Source organism: Momordica charantia (genome assembly GCF_013281855.1).
Source record: "Momordica charantia cultivar OHB3-1 chromosome 8 unlocalized genomic scaffold, Mcharantia_2.0 BLBB01000008.1, whole genome shotgun sequence".
In the NCBI taxonomy this organism is placed as follows: domain Eukaryota; kingdom Viridiplantae; phylum Streptophyta; class Magnoliopsida; order Cucurbitales; family Cucurbitaceae; genus Momordica; species Momordica charantia.
Genome location: NW_028275166.1, coordinates 31,929,003 through 31,946,073, shown reverse-complemented (window position 1 = coordinate 31,946,073; position 17,071 = coordinate 31,929,003). Strand labels below are relative to the sequence as shown.

At 36.1% G+C, this 17,071-nt stretch overlaps 3 protein-coding genes and 1 long non-coding RNA gene across 4 annotated transcripts; all 4 read left to right on the top strand.

The window, feature by feature from the left end:
- Window positions 1-71: 71 nt before the first annotated feature.
- LOC111018799 (PWWP domain-containing protein 1) lies at window positions 72-5,683 on the top strand. The gene is made up of 2 exons (XM_022295048.2): window positions 72-1,469; window positions 2,628-5,683. Exons 1-2 carry the CDS (start codon window positions 305-307, stop codon window positions 5,156-5,158), a joined length of 3,696 nt encoding a protein of 1,231 aa, XP_022150740.1. The 5' UTR covers window positions 72-304; the 3' UTR covers window positions 5,159-5,683.
- Window positions 5,684-7,637: 1,954 nt separating this feature from the next.
- SRC2 (soybean gene regulated by cold-2) lies at window positions 7,638-8,810 on the top strand. Its single transcript, XM_022295024.2, has one exon. It carries the CDS (start codon window positions 7,782-7,784, stop codon window positions 8,616-8,618), a length of 837 nt encoding a protein of 278 aa, XP_022150716.1. The 5' UTR covers window positions 7,638-7,781; the 3' UTR covers window positions 8,619-8,810.
- A 2,628-nt stretch (window positions 8,811-11,438) lies between these two features.
- On the top strand, window positions 11,439-11,936 carry LOC111018814 (C2 domain-containing protein). The gene has a single exon (XM_022295062.1). It carries the CDS (start codon window positions 11,439-11,441, stop codon window positions 11,934-11,936), a length of 498 nt encoding a protein of 165 aa, XP_022150754.1.
- Window positions 11,937-15,285: 3,349 nt separating this feature from the next.
- On the top strand, window positions 15,286-16,519 carry LOC148209925 (uncharacterized). Its single transcript, XR_015792779.1, has 2 exons — window positions 15,286-15,807; window positions 15,894-16,519. It is a non-coding gene; the product is annotated as an uncharacterized LOC148209925 (long non-coding RNA).
- Window positions 16,520-17,071: the final 552 nt, after the last annotated feature.

The window sequence follows — 17,071 nt, the reverse complement described above, 5'->3', positions numbered from 1 at the left end:
TATGACGTGGTGGCAATATTGGAAAGATAAAGCCTCTCGTGATCTTGTCGTTTTCTCAAAATAAAAAGGCTGAGAAAAAATTTCACTCAGTTCCCAAATTATTTCCCAGTTTTTTTCTTACCGCCCAAACACAAACTCTTTCTAGGGTTTTAGATTTGCTCGAAATCAGACACTTTCTCAGCTTTCTTCAGGAATATCCGGCTCTGTTTTTTCAAAATTTCCACTCGAATTATGCGCTTTTCGATTCTCGTAATCGTGGATGCTGTTTCTGTAGGGTTTATGAAATGATTTCACATCAGTACAGATGATATCGGTGATGAACAAGGATTTTGAATTCGAGAAGGAACCGGATGGCCTCGAAGAGTTGCGGGCGGAGGGCAGGGTTCTGGAGCACGCCGCTGACAGTTCGAATCCCGACGAGAAGGTTTCTGATTCGGGAGTTCTTAACGAAGCTAGGGTTTCTTTAATGGAGTTGGATCCCGGAGCTCCCGGGAGTGAGTTCGATGCGAAGATGTTGGCGAATGGTAGATCTGCGGAGTTTAGGGTTTTCCCGTCCGAGGAGGTGAGGTTTCTGGTCAGTTCGGTTGGCGAAGGCGATGGTGGAGGTGCAGGTATGGAAATGAAGTTCTCGAGCTCTCTTGTTGATGTTAAAGTCTCAAAAACTGATAGATTTGATGGTTCAGTTGGTCATTTCGATGCACAGAACGATCGAAAGGCTAATTTGTCTCAGTATAAGTCTTTAATGTCCGAGTTTGATGATTACGTCGCGAATGAGACTAGTGGAGCAATGGTAGCGGCGGCTACTTCGAGGGCGATGAGCTATGGGTTTGAGGTGGGGGATATGGTGTGGGGTAAGGTCAAGTCTCATCCGTGGTGGCCTGGGCATATATTTAACGAAGGTTTGGCTTCTCCTTCCGTGCGACGCACTAGGAGGGAGGGATATGTTTTGGTGGCCTTCTTCGGGGATAGCAGTTATGGGTGGTTTGACCCTGCTGAACTGATACCATTTGATCCTAACTATTATGAGAAATCGAGGCAAACAAATTCTAGGACCTTTGTAAAGGCTGTCGAGGAGGCAGTCGATGAGGCGAGTAGGAGACGGGGTCTTGGCCTGGCCTGCAAGTGTAGGAATCCTTACAATTTTAGGCAGACGAATGTTGAGGGATACTTTGCAGTCGATGTTCCAGATTTTGAGGCAGGAGGTGTTTACTCCTGGAATCAGATTAGGAAGTCGAGAGATAGTTTCAAACCCGGTGAGACTCTTTCATTTATCAAGCAACTGGCATTGACTCCACGAGGCGGTGATCATAGAAGCATTAACTTTGTGAACAATAAAGCTACAGTATTTTCTTATCGAAGAGCGGTCTATGAAGAGTTTGACGAGACATATGCTCAGGCATTTGGTGTGCCGGCTGGGCCTGGGCGGCCCCCTCGCGCTGCATTGGATCAGCTTAGGGAACCAGCTCGAGGTACTTAGTTACAGGATTCGTAGGTTCTTAGTTGTTTTCAATACCTCAATCACCCTCCATTGTCCTTGCAAGTCCTACCATCCCCTCCCAACAACAGAAATAAATAGGTTTCAGCATGACTTGGTTTCATGGGTTGGAAGAAATTATGTTACTTTAATCAGGCATGTGGAGATTGAAAAAGTTCTGTGCTTGTCATGGTTTCTTGATTTACATTCCCGCTATTTTCTGTTCTAGTAATTGAAAAGGAATCTGTGCGCGTGCAATTATGCATGGGAAACGATACTCACTTTGCAGATCTTGGATGGCTCGTACAGCCAAGGAACTGTTGACTGTTGAGAATAAAGGCTGGAAGTGTGGTGTTGCATTTTTTTTAAATAGGGTATTCAGAATGTAACTTTCAAGTTTGTAATAGACAAGGATGGTTCTTTCATCTCTATCATCACTATATACAATGTTTGATTTAAACTCTCGATGCATGCCATGTATATGAAGTTTCTTCCTTAATCAACTGACCATTGTTAATGAACCTATCAAATGATCTGACTGGTCCATTTAATGTTTCTGTATTTGGCTGTTACCAGTCGTTTTTTTCCCCTTTTTTCGTTCGTGCCGATGTAGTTTTCTGCAGTTGTGAACTTCAGTCTTATAAGTAAAATTGTCTTAGAATACTGCATTTAAATTTGTAATGCATCATGCATCTATTGATCGAAATGGGTAGTTTTCCCCTTCCCTTCCTTTCCTTTCTAAGGATCATTGAAAATATCTGTCGAGCCATTTTTTGGTCATATAAAATTTCTGTTCCGGTGACTGCTTGACTTTGTATCATTAGCATCTTCTCTGTTTGTCAATTATAACAGGGATGCCCTTAATATTTATCTCCTAACTGAATTATACGTATGCCTCGATTGTGGTCTATTCCATATGAAATTTTGTATTAATTTTATTCTATTTTGCTGCCATTTGAGTGAAGAATTATCTTGCATAACTTGCTTGTATGACTTACTTTTGAAGTGCATTTTCTTCTCATCAATTTGTTAAGCTAATTACAGTTTCAGCCAGATCCTTAAATCCCTTCTTTTTCCTGTACTAATTTTCTATGAACTAGGAAATGTTAAGTGTGTTATATTTATCTGGTTCTGACGGATTTGCTTTTACCAGCTCCTTTGAGTGGCCCCCTGGTGATTGCTGAAGCTTTGGGGGGTGGGAAAAGTGCAGTAAAGTCTATGAAGTTGAAGGACCAATCTAAGAAAGACAGGTACCTTCTCAAACGCCGAGATGAACCGAGTAACTTGAAGGACATTGGGACTAATCAGGAGCTGGCAACTTCTACTGTTCCCTTATCTCTTGTGGCGGAATCTGCTGAAACTGGAGGCGTTGGAGATTACGTTCTGTTAAAGAGAACTCCAACTGTTTCTGTCGGGCCTCACATACTGGCAAAAGGTGAACACACCGGGTTTGTTGGTAGGGATAGTGTAATTTCTAGTTTGAGTTTACCTAGCAGTGTAGCCGAGATGGGTCAGGTGGCCGTGGGTGCCAATGTTGTTAGCCAAGTGCATTCTATGGGCATTGAGGCATCCTCTGATAAGGAAATAGTTCCTCCAGGGGAAATGAAAGAGACAATGGTGCCCAGTGAAGTTGTTGGTTCTAGGAACGATGCGCCCCCTGATATGGCAAGTGAGAGGGCTTTTCCTAGCATGTTGGTGGATAGTGAGCCTCCTCTTCATGACAAAGCTGAAGCTTCGGGGGCTGAAATTATACTGAAGTCTTCTGAAATTCCTCAACAACCAGAATTTAGTAATTCAGTGAATGTTGAAGGCGACTGCACATTGGATCAAAATTTGGACAGCCACGTCGCCCCCGATCCTTCATCAGCTGGATCAGCTGGTGTGAAATATTCGGATGGAGATAGTTCTGTTGGAGGAGTCATGAAGCCAAAGGTTCTAAAACGGCCAGCAGAAGACATGAGCTCCTCTGGAACCTCATTTATGGTGGAGAAAAAGAAGAAGAAAAAGAAGCGAGATTTAGGTGTGGAAATAGGTTCTGACCATGTACAAAAGCCGTTGGTCTCAAAGAAGATTGGGAGCTCTGTAGGAAAACTTGCAGATAAATCCAACCAGGTTGGTTCCAGTTCGAGAGAGGATTTTCGGCTGGAACATCAGAAAAAAAGCATTGCGTCCTCAAATAACTCCATCTCACATGCTAGTGTGTTGCCAGTGTTTGGCCGAGGGAATGACGAGGCCGATGTGCCCCAACTATTAAGTGACTTGCAGGCCTTTGCTCTTGATCCTTTCCATGGGACTGAAAGGAATTGCCATGTGATTGTTCAGAAGTTCTTCCTGCGGTTTCGTTCACTTGTTTATCAGAAAAGTCTATCATCGTCTCCGCCTTCTGAGGCTGAATCTAATGAATTTCGTGCAGTTAAATCTCCAGATGTTAGCCTTGGAACTGATAATTTAAGTGAGAATGTTCGAGATTTGTCGTCCTCGAACTCAGTTAAACCCTTACTCAGACGTGAAGATCCAACAAAATCTGGGCGGAAACGTGTCCCATCGGATCGTCTGGAGGAAATGGCAGCAAAGAAGTTGAAGAAAATTAGTGATATGAAATTGTTGGCATCAGAGAAAAAGGGTACCCAGAAACTTGTTGATAGCCAGAAACGAGAATCCAGAGATTCTGCATTACCTACAACAGTAAAGATGGTCAAGCGAGATTCTGTGAAGAAGTTGGAGCCTCCTTCAGTAAGGAAAGTCGATCCAACCATGCTGGTTTTGAAGTTTCCTCCCGACACATCGCTTCCATCTCTCAATGAACTAAAGGCGAGGTTTGGTCGGTTTGGGCCTATTGACCAGTCAGGTCTCCGCATCTTCTGGAAATCATTAACATGTCGTGTTGTTTTCCTTTACAAATCCGATGCGCAAGCAGCATTCAAGTATGCAATGGGAAACAAGTCCTTATTTGGGAATGTAAATGTGAAGTACCAGCTTCGAGAAGTAGGAGCTCCTGCAACCGAAGCACCCGAATCCGAGAAGGTCAGCACAGATGACAATCCTATCGAAGCTCCCAGGATGAAGGATCCCACGGTCTTACCAGGGCGGGCATCTACCCCGGTCATACATCAACCGCCCCTTCTACCACTCCCAGCAGTCCAGCTCAAATCATGCCTGAAGAAGTCATCAGGCGACGAACCCGGTGCACCCAGCATCGGCATGGGAGGCAGCAGCAAAGGAACGGCGCGAGTGAAATTCATGTTGGGCGGGGAAGAAAGTAGCAAGGGAGAGCAATTGATGATGATTGGTAATAGAAACAACAACATCAATGCTAATTTTGCAGATGGTGGAACATCTTCTGTTGCAATGGATATTAATAGTAACTTCTTTCAAAAGGTCGTTTCTCCACCTCCACTCCCAATTCCACCCCAATTCGCTAAACCCCCTCATACTCATACTATTACTACAAATATTATGCATCAACACTCGGAAATGCCACCACCCAGAAATTCACTCAACCACCACCACCACCACCACCACACATCCTCCACGGCACCACCGACACCGCCACAACCACCACCTGCCCCCGTCCCTGCTGCCACTGACATTTCCCAACAGATGCTGAGCCTTTTAACAAGGTGCAGCGATGTGGTCACCAACGTAACTGGCTTGTTAGGCTACGTGCCTTACCACCCTCTTTGATGACAAAAAATCTGCACAGTTTTTTGCAAGGGTAAAAAATTCACATACTCCCCGCCATACCCGAACCTGGATATAAGAGGGAAACGAGTAGCATGGCGTGGCTTGGTTCGGTTTGGTTGAAACCCAGCCTCTCGTTTGGGAGCTTAATTCATAACTTCCTCCAAAATGAACCTAAATGGGGTGTGTTTTTGAAGTCTGGGCAATGGAAGAAGAAAAAGGGGGTGGGGGGAGAGGGGGGCAGTTCTGGAATTTCCAAGTGGGCTTCAATTTTCTTAAAGATGATGGAGATGGGATTTGAAGTTGATACCATAATGTACTGATATTGAGATAGTATATGGTCATATTATTGCTCAATTGCTTCCTTTTTTCTTTTTGTTTTTTTTTTGGGTCAAATTTTCTCATGTAAATTGTTGACTATGGAGTAGTGGACCACGAATCCCATTCAAAGAGTGAGTACTCACTCTCTCTACTTTCCATTGTGTGTTGAACTGTGAGACTCTAGTGAGAAAAATTTGCTTTATTTTCTGCCTTATGTGTTTTGCTTTAAATATAAAAATAGAATACTTTACCCCATTTTCCCAATTTTACTTTAAGAAAAAAAAAAGTCACCATTTTCCTTCTTTGGCTTAAAACTTTTAGGCAATGAAAAATAAGCTCCTAATTTTTAGTTGCTTATGCTTAGCTCTAAACTAACGTTGGTGGTACTTATTTTAAAGATCATATACACCATTTGTTTGTATTTATTTTTTTGTACTTGAGAATTTATATTTCATCCCACCACGTATTGAATTTTTAAAATCATATATTTACTTGATGTATGAATTTTAAAAGATACTTTCATCAAGGGTCTCCATCTCACTTTACATTGGTGATGTAATATTTTTGACAAATGAAAAAGTATTTTCACCAGTAGTTACTCTAACCAAATAATTTTTCTAAGTTACTAAATCATGTTGAGTTAAGTATTATTGGAGCTCGTAACGATCATCAAATTAACTGTTGTTAGTATAATAAAATTTTTAACAAAATAATTTGAAACTATTGAGTTTATGTTGGGTTGAGTACTATTGAGGTCATGATCATCCAATTAAAATAGTGATCGATCTTTCACTCTACAATTCAAATTGTTGAATTAAAAGGATTTTCATTGAGTAAAAAATAAAATAAAATAAAATTCATAAATGAAGAAAATCACGGAGAACAAACTTACTTATATAACCTTTAAAAAAAGTCATAAATAATTATTGAAAAGAAAATAATAATAATGAGTAAAATTTTGGTTTTGAAAATAAGTAAGAGAAAAAAGGTTGTATCTGGTGAAGTCCAGAAGACTTTGGAGTTGTCATGGCTATTCCGCTTCTGATGCAACTTGCCGTTTCAATTGTGCTTTCAATTCTGTCAAAAAAAAAAAAAAAAAAAAGGCGCTTTCAGTGTGCGTCACGCCTCACGCGCCGCTCCCACACGCATTTGACGCGTATAAGCTATCTTTTATTATTTTTTTTTTCTTAACGGGATATTAAAATTTAAATATTAACAAATTCCATATTTAATATTTTCTTCTGAACTTCATTCCATATGGAAATTAGAATCTTTTTTTTTCTCTTAATAAATATGGAAGTTCGAATCTTTTTAACCTTTTGTTGCTTTGAAATCATCATATATTTTTAATTGTACAATCATTGTTAGATGTGAAAAAGTTTCAATTAATAAGAGAAAAATTCATTGCAAAAAAGGTTTGATTATAAATAAATATTAAATATTAATTTTCTTTATGTTTTTATTAACTCTAAATTTCATCTCTACGTGGCAAAAAATACATCTCATTCTTATTTAATAATATTTCAAATATGAGCATAATTCAGTAGTTTTAAGGCAAATATGGTAAATAATGTAGTGGATCACTTTTTCATGACGTAAGAAATATAGTGATAAAAAATTGAATCTCCAATCTCAAATAAATGAGAGAATGATTTAACCAAACTATGTTAAGGTTGGTAGATTCTACGTAGATGTATGATAGAAGTTTATTGAACGAGGATCGATAATTGGAGAGGTGGTTATATTGTGACAACAAACTTTAAAAATAATCTAGTTTTAAAAATAAATTTCAAAGTCTATAAATCCTAACTTCCATGTGTGAAATTTAAGGTCCTTTCAAAGTTTTCTGTTTCTTCATATCTATTTGAAAATTCTGATTATTTTAATAAAAACAAAAAAAAGTTAATGTAAAAAATTTGAAAGGCGACAAAAAATAAAATTGAAATAATAATTAAATAAATGAAAACGCGTATATAATTAAATAAAAAAAATTAGGAATTGAATTGGAATCCCAGAAAGAAGCTTCAAATCAAAGCGTTCACAAATCCCTCAATTTTTTTTTCCTTTTTTAGTCGGCCTTTTATTTATTTTTAATAATTCCACTTTCCGGGAAAATATCCCCAATTTATTTTCCCGGAATTTCCTGCCCTATATATAACCGAAGCCTTCATTTGCGAACTCACAGTTATCTACAACACAAGTTGCTTCCGATTTCGTTTCATTTTCCAGAAGAATTCCGAACTCCGAGATTTGCTTTCGATTTTCCTTGAATCGAATTGAATTTTCTTGCTCTGATTCTTCAGCCATGGAGTGTAGAACGTTAGATATCAACATCAAGAGGGCCAAGGGTTTAAAGAACGTGAATCTCTTCTCGACGATGGACGTTTACGCCGTCGTTTCGATCTCCGGCGATCCGCGTGGGAAATCGAAGCAGAAGACGCCGGTGGCTAAAGACGGCGGCACGGATCCTCAGTGGAATCACTCGATGAGGTTCACAATCGATGAGGCTGCTGCACAGGGTAACCGACTTACTCTGAAGATCAAACTCGTTTCCGATAGGAGTTTTGGCGATAAGAAGATCGGTAAGGTTTTCGTTCCGATCAAGAAACTGCTCGATGAAACTGCGAAAGGCGTTGGCGAGAAATCCGAGAGAACTCTGACTTTCGCCGTCAGGACGCCGAGCGGAAAGGAGAAAGGCACCGTGGAGTTTTCTTACAAATTTGGGGAAAAATACACGGTTCAGGCGCCGCCTCCACCGGCAAAGAAAGCCGCCGAGCCTGTGACGGCTTATCCCCAAGGTTATCCTGGATCTAGTTCCGGATATCCGGCCGGCGGTGCACATCCGCCTCCGGTAGGCAGCGCTTATGCTTATCCGCCTCCGCCGCAAGGGTACGGATATCCACCGGCTCCACAACCTGGATACGCGTACGGCGGCTACCCACAGCCGGCGCCGGGGTACGGATATCCGCCGGTGCAACAGCCGCATAAGCCACAGAGGAGCGGAATGGGTGGATTGGCTTTGGGAGCCGGAGCTGGTCTGCTCGGAGGTTTGCTGATCGGCGATATGATTTCAGATGTGGGCGATGCTGCAGCCTATGATGCTGGATATGATGCTGGCTTTGGTGATGGCTTTGATTTCTAAGCTCTCTCTCTTCAGACGTCTTCCTTTTTGATCAGTATGTCTCTGCCATGTATATGAGGCTTTGAAGCTTTAGATTACAGAAGTTTTTAAAATAAATTGTTGCAAGTTTCCATTAGAATGACTAGTTTTTTGCATTTTTTTGAAAAAGTTTGTAAAGAATCGTTCACTGATATGAGATAGAATCTGTTTTTACCTTCTGATTTTCCTTCTGGTATTAATGCATGCATTGTTTCTTATGTGATTTTACCCATATGCAATGTTGATTTGTACAGATAAGTATATAATGCTAAAGTAATTTTTAAAATTTGAGTTCTCAAAGCATGAGAGTTGCTAGTTCATATGGTTCTAAATTGGAGATAAATAAACTCTTATATCCAAATAGGCTCAGTTCAATTCTCAATCTCCCTGTGGGATTTCAACTTCTCGACTTTTTGGCTTTAAGCTCTTTTTATTGAAGTTATAATGTTTTAGCATATTAAAACTCTAAGTTCCTATGGATTATTTCTCTTCTATTTTCTTCACATTTTGATGATTAGTCCTATTGTTTTGGGGACTTTTCTTGTCAAATTATAGAGATTTGTTAAATATTAGAGTAAAAAAGGAATATACATTCTTTTTTCATGAATTAAAGAAAAGAAAAGGAACCGTATTTATTAATGAACAGCAATTCTTTTTTCATGGAATTTTTGTAGTGAGAGGAAACTTTAGTTTATATATTAATGTGCATTGAATGGTTACGAAGATTTGAGGTTTAAAAAAATTGGAATATTCCACAGAATAGAATATATGCTAAAGAAGAAGGCGGCATGAAACATGATCATGAACATGAACTGGACGGATATTAATCTCTTAGGAAAAGGAAAAACATTCTTCCCTTTGGCTTTTTCAAAGTTCTGATTTTCATACACTTCATTATTGTTGACATTTTGATTCAACTTTAGAATCTCAAATCATAAACCACTGCAACAATTATATTGGTGAATTGTTATTCTATTCTTTATAATCATGTCAACTTTCTATTTTAGGTTTAATATTTATCTTCTTTTTTTTTTTTAACAGGTCTATGGTTTTTAAACTCCATGCTAATTTCATATTTTATGATATTTATGTGAATCTTTTTTTTTATTTAGTAAAATAAAATGATAAATTCTACGGAATAAAAGTTCCAAGTCGGGTTAGGGTAAGGCCATGATAAAAAAAATTTAAAATGTTTGAGGTCACGGGCTCTAACATGTGGTGCTTCATCAATGTTGCATTATACTAAATCAAATATTTGTTTAATAGGCATATGTCATGACATCATTTAGACTAACAATGTTAACAATAAAGATTACATCCAATGATAATTCAAAGTACCTTAACCTAAAATTTAAGGTAGTAATTTAAACTTTAGTTCATGCTTTATTAAGTTTCTACCGTTAATACCGTTATAATTAACATAATGCTAATGATCTATGTGTATTAATTTAACCTTTTAACTTATTGAGAGAACCTTTTTGGTGCCTTAACTATTAACCATGTATAGGTTTGGCAAAATTAGAAAGAGTACAACCACAAGGACTTCTTGTTAGGTGTCAATGATACTAACAATAATGACATTATAACCATTATCCAATTTTTTAGGCTAAATTACAAGTTTAATCACAAAACCTTCTAGATTGTATCTAATAGGTCGTTGACCTTTAAAAATGATCTAAAATATCCCCAAACCTTCAATTTTGTATTCATAAGTTCTTAAACTTTAAAAAGTATCTCATAAATTTCTGAACTTTCAATTATGTGCCTAATCTATCTCCTTACTCATTACATATTTTTTTTATAATTACACAAACCTATTAGACATAAAATTGAAAAATTGAACACGTATTAGTCATAGTTCTTAAATTTAAAGACTAAACTTGTAATTTAATCAACTTTTTAAAGTTGAATTCTGCACAAGATTAGATTTATACATATGTATATGTGTGTATATATATATTAATTATATATAGAGGCATTCACATACTTCAAAAAAAAAAGAGAGGCATTTCCATAAATACCTTAAAATAAATATGAAATTAGTAATTCTTATGTGTTTCCAACACAAAATGTTATAGGATCAAGCGATTGTCCCGTGAAATTAGTCGAGGTGCATGTAAGTTGGCCCGGACACTCACGAATATCAAAAAAAAGAAAAAACATATAGGAAGAAGTTAAAAAATTTTACAAGCTTATGTTAGATCCAAAGAATTAAATTTAATAGGTCAATATTTTCATCGACATAAAGGGTGAATCAATGGTGCTATCACAAAAAATTCGACTATATATATATATTATATTCACTAATATAGATACAATATTAATAATAAGATTTTCTAACTTATTTAAAAAATGCAAAATGCTTTTTTTTTAATTCAAATACTTCTTATGAATTATTTTATTTTAATAATTTTTCGACTTTTTATCAATATTTTCACTTCCATATTTCCAACCTCTAAAACTTGGACTATATTAAAAAAAATTATAACATTTTTAAAAATACATATTAAATTTAGAATTTCATTCAAGATTAAGATATTTTTTTTTTATTATCTTCTCGTTATAGTTTTAGGAAAATTTAAAAAGAGTTGTAAATCGTTATAGATAACAAATTTCAAAGCTACTAAAAGAACTTCAAAATCCACGTCTCCTAATCCTTCTCCAATTCGAATCTTCCCTTCAACTTATAAACAAACCAACACAAGATTCTCACATCAAAATTCACACATTCAATTCATTTTTCTCGAGAAACAAACGCCTCTCTCAAATCCTCCATTTTCACTTTCATTTTCGATCTTCGAAATGTCGACTGATTTCAGAGAATTCAACATAAACATCACCTGCGCCGAAGGCCAAAAAGGCGTTCTCAGTTTCGTCAATTTTTTCCAGAAAACCAAAGTTTACGCGGCCGTCTCCGTCGTCGGAGGCGAGCCGGCCGTCCAATTTACGCCGCTCGCTAATTACTTCGGCGACAATCCGGTCTGGAATTTTCCGATGAGATTCTGTTTGGAGGAATCGGAGCTGCAGCAGGATGCCCTAACTCTGAGGATTGAACTCCGCAGGAAACGAATTTTTGGAGGAGACGAAGCCATTGCCGAAGCTTTCGTTCGGCTCGGAAATCTTTTGAATTGTAATGATTCGAATTTGAATTTTATGGATCAAATTTGCGGTTTCTCGTGGCTTCTCTCGCCGGCCGGCGGCCGCCGCGGCATTTTGTATTTTTCGTATTGCTTTGGCCGGACGATTCGTGCCACTGAACGGAGTGACGGCGGAGGCGTCGTCGCTCCGCCGTGTTCGTAGTTTTTGGTTTTTTCTTCTAATTTTCTAATTTCATGATTTTTTTTTGTCGATACAAAATTCAATTAACCAATTGTTCGATTCCTTTGGAAGTTAATATAAGTATGGTTCTGAAAGCATTACTTATCTTGTTCAAATTCATAAGTAATATTTTCTTCTCTTTTAATTTAATTTGTTTAGAAAAAAATTATTAAAAGTGAAAAACAATTAAATACTATACAAATTACTATTTATTTTAACTTTCAAAATTGTATCTAAGGTAATTTGAAGACATGTCAAAGACAAATTTCAAAATTTTCTTCTTCCTTTTTCAGAACGAAAATAGAAAATAAAATTTGAGCCTCCCTCGAAGATTTTCTAATTATTAACATACATAACTATTAAATTATTTTTATCTTTAAAAATATCAATAAAAATTATTATGTTTCGAAGTTTCTAATAATAGATAGATTTCATCTAACATTCTCTAAATTCATTATGAAGTCTCTGAATTTTAGTTCCAAAATAGTTTTTCTAATTTGTAAAAATACTACTAAATTCTTTATTTTAGCTCCGTCAATTTTTTTTTTTTTTTTGAATTTTCGAATCACAAACAAAACTTTGAAAATACTTTTGGAAAATATCTTCAACCCTCGGAGGGTATTCTTTTCAAAATAATGAAGCTGTGAAATAACATTAATTTTTATAATTCATTAATAAACATTTTGAAAATTAAAAAATAAGTAAAAGTTTTCCAAACCGTCATTCACTTTTTTAGTTTAGTTTAGTTTTTTTTTAATGTGGGAAAATATAGCATCACCTTTATTTTATCTTGGCATCATGTAGAGTTTCTATTGATAATTTGATGTATCATTATATCGTTTTATAAATAAAAGCCATTTTTTTCTAGTCTTCTTGTCGAGTTCAACAGGTGAAATGTGTATCTTAACCATTGAAATATATTCAAATTGACAATTTAACCAAATAACATAGTTCAACTAAAAGATCCAAAATTCAAATATACATCCCACATCACTTAGAGTTTTTATATAGCATATCTTTGATAAGTAGGAGTACATATATAAAAATGGATAATTTATAAATAAGTTTCAGGAGCCAAATTTAAATAACCTAGCTAACAAATCTCATAGTATACAATAATTAAAAACTCACTTTTTTTTTTTTTTTTTTACCCAAGCTAGTTGCAAATTTGACCAAAATTGATGATTTGTCATTCCTCCCATTTCAAATCAAACTATACCAAATCATAAGTGGAAGAAATTTGATTTAAAAAAAAAAAGCAGAAATGGGAGGAAAAACAATATAAAATGTGTGTAGCGTGTGGTATAAAAGAAGATTCATAGGATATTTTCTTATTCACAAAAGTAGGCAACTAGTAGAGAGGAGAGCACTCATGAAATTAATGTTATAAAATCCAACTAAATGCTAAGTTACTATTTTGGATCTACGGTCATAAATAACATTCATGAAAGATTATACAATAAAGTCGAATACGAAGAGATTATTTTTTTAGTATAACATGTGGGGTGAGAGATCGAACTCACAACCTGTTGTTGGAGGTATATGTCAATTACCGTAGAGTTATGCTCGTTTTGGCATAAGGGATTGTACAATCCCTTAATTTAAGGAGAAATTGAAGTCTTTTTGAAAGATTTCAAAACATTTGAAGTTAAAATTGTAAAGCTTATTATTTACCTAAAATATTTGATAAATATTATAATTTATTTGAAAATTTGGTAAAATAATATATCTCATATAGGTTCAACCAATCATAAAATAGAGACCGTTGATGCGTGAATTATGCTCTCCCGGTTCCTTCTGAGGTTCGCACCAAACTTGATAAACAGGGGACAAAAAACCTACAAAACCAATCAAACCTAAATCGGTGTGACTCCAGTCACACGGACTCCGATGTCTAAGTTAGCAAGGAAAGTAGATGGATATAAAATTAGAGTATAGAGAGTAGGGTATTTAATTTTTTGCATACCTCTAGGGTTCCGTCCATCTCCCTCTTATAGCAGTCCCCTATGAATCCTAGGATTTCAAACTCGTTATGAGTGTAACTGCGAAACGGGAGGTACTGCGAAACGGTCGGGTGGGCCGTTACAGTTCTCGTTCGAAGGCCGAGAACTACTCGGCACCGAGGAGGTCTCCGGGCCGAGGCGCTTGGTCGGCTAAGGTCGACCCAGGTTGGCCCGGGTCGACGTTTTTTGGCGCTTACTTGACCCGTGCGCTTCTTCCCCGGTCTAGTCTTTGCTTTTGTTCCCTAGGCTATAACATAGACTAAATATAAAATTTACGGAATTTAAAGAATACAAATTTTACTAAGAATTTGTGAGTTTGGGAGATCTATTATTTAAGGGTAAACTAATTTGATGTCATTCTTTCTCTTTGTTAAACTAATTTACTAATTCATATGTGTTTCCCGACATCAAATGTTGTAGGGTCAAGTGATTAGTCCATAAGATTAGTGAATATGGGCCTAAGCTGGCGTGTACAATCACATATATTAAAAAATAATAATAATAAATTTTGGTAGATTTTATGTTTTTTTTCTTTGTTAAAATTAGTTAATGAAAGTAATAAACAGAAGCAAATATTCTAATATTTTATACAAAGTAAAGTTGAATGGGAGTAAAAAATTGAGGGTGAAAAATTGGATTTCGAAAACATTAATAATGAAAATTGAGGGAAAAATAGGGAAATTTAAAATTTTGACCCCTACCATAATTCACTTTGTATTTATGACCTCATTCTTCAAAAAAAACTAATCTAATGACCTCACTCTTCCTTATTTATTAATAATTTCATAATTTTTAAATGTGAAATTAACGTAGTACCCTCATGTTTCAAAATCAATATCCCCACAAATCTCTTTCCAATCTTTATTCCCTCTACGAATCCCTCACAATAATTAATTACAACTCTAAAAAAATCTAACTAAAGTTTAATATGAAAAAATAAAAAACTTACATAATTACATAAGATTTGTGCGAATTTAATTACAAAAAAAATCAAGATTACAAAGATCTCGGGCATTTAATGCAATTTTGGCCCGATATTTATGAAATCTTAATTTTTTTTTGTAATTAAATCCGGACAAATCTTATGCATTTATTTTTGGATCATACAAATTTTTTTTTGTGTGGATTATGTTAAGTAATTGATTCCTAAATTAATCGATTCAAAAATTAAAAAACAATGGTAAGTGTTGAGAGAATATATTGGTGGATAATTTTAGTTAAAATAAACAATGATATTTTGATAATTTTACCTAGACAAAAAGTGAAAAGAGATCACAAATTAGAACCGTAGGAATCACAAATTAAATTTTTTAAAAAAGGGTCAAAAATCCTATATAATGGGTTAGAAACCCAATTTCCCGGAAAAGTACATTTGAATAAACGAAGGCAATTTCCTAATAAACGATGTCGTAATGTATTATTTAAAAATTAAACGGGCTTTTCCTAAAAAATAAAAAATAAACGGGTATGACGTGGAGGTGAGCGTGACTCGAGGGCATTTTCGACTTTGCAGTGCGCGGGAAGTTTTTTTTGACAGGTGTGCGCGGGAAGTTGCTGGGGCAAAAAGGGAAAATCGAGTAAGAGAGAGCGCTTTAAAAGATCAGACAATGGAAATTGGGCGATTTCAATTGAGGGTTTTTGGAGTGACCGTTGAGCTTGCGATGCAAGAAAACCAAAAAACATGGCGATGAGATCTTTAGGGATTTGTCTCCCTCTTCCTGTCTCATCCCTTTTTCTTTCTTCCTTTTTTTTTGTGGGCGGGGAAATGTCGAGAAGATTACTGAAATCCCCACAGTATAAAATGGGAGATCCTTCCCTTGAATCAACTCCGACTCCTCATCGATCTGAAGGTACTTTTTCCCCCATTCACTCTTATTGTTACGATTCTTTATACGTATTGCGTGTGTCGATTCTCAACCTGTGATTTCTTAATAAGTTCGAACGGGGGGATGTGGAGAATATTTGAAGGCATCGTGATTTCGTTGATGGATTTATGCTTTATTCGGTAGGGTTTATAGATCCGAAACTTTTTGATGGGGTTTATTCGGTAATTTCTCTTAATCGATTTTTTGGTCCTTTTATTTTCGAGTAAGCTCTCTTTCAAACGATCTCGTGATCTGTTATAAATCGGGGGTAGAGTAATAATCCGTGAAGCACGACGGATGTTCGAAGGTCGGTCTTGAGAGATGAACTCGGAAAGTATTCTGCGGTCCATAAATTTTTTTAAGATCCTCTAATACGGAATGCTCTCTGTTGATGTGTCTTTTCCCTAAATTTGTTTGGTAATTTCATATTTAGGAGTTTGACTATCTTGTTTCAAATTTAGATGATTGTTTGGGTTATGCATGGTCGGACTCTGAGCAACATTGGAATTGCTTTATACATGCCCTATGTGATGGTATAGGGTTTTCGTTTTGGTGGTCCCTTACATCCTGCTATATTTGTTAGAATGAAATCCAAATTATTTGTTTGATCGATGGACATGGTGGTTTAGTGGGAATGCTCTCTGTTCTAACTTCAGCTTTTGAGATATTTGGATGGAATCATAGATGGATGAAATGTTTTTTATTACTTTTCAGTATACCCTTATTGCTCTCTAGTTGAGATGGGTGGGTGTTTTGACTTCAATTTCTTGCATGCTACTTCGTAGATTTTTCTACCATAGATGAAAACAATATTATTGCTCTCTCATTATGACCATTGGTGGGATGTTTAAGAGAAATTATGCATTTGTTGGAGGGTAACAAAGCATTGAACTCTTTTAAGTTTATCCTATTTCTTTGCGTAAAGATTCAAGGATGGTTGGCTGTTTTTTTTCTAGTGGAATATTATCCAATGTTCTTTGCTTAGAGTTTCAAAGGTGGCTTTTGTTGGGATATTATATACAACAACTATAGTTTTCTTATCCTCCTACTATAACTCATATTTAATTTGGCTCTTGGATGGTTGGGTTATATGTGGTTGAGGATTTGAAACTATTGACCCGTTAGCTATGCTCCTTTGTTTCATTAAAGCAATCTTGAAATAGAATTAAGAAGATCGATTTGGAATCATTAGTGGGATGGTTAAGACAAATTATGCATTGGTCGATGGACAAAATCACATTGGACTCTT

What these genes read in the sequence shown, in the direction of transcription:
- LOC111018814 (XM_022295062.1), top strand. Translation starts at nt 11,439, where the DNA reads ATGTCGACTGATTTCAGAGAATTCAACATAAACATCACCTGCGCCGAA.
- SRC2 (XM_022295024.2), top strand. Translation starts at nt 7,782, where the DNA reads ATGGAGTGTAGAACGTTAGATATCAACATCAAGAGGGCCAAGGGTTTA.
- LOC111018799 (XM_022295048.2), top strand. Translation starts at nt 305, where the DNA reads ATGATATCGGTGATGAACAAGGATTTTGAATTCGAGAAGGAACCGGAT. An exon ending in GCTTAGGGAACCAGCTCGAG is followed by an intron (nt 1,470 to 2,627) that starts GTACTTAGTTAC and finishes TGCTTTTACCAG; the next exon opens with CTCCTTTGAGTGGCCCCCTG.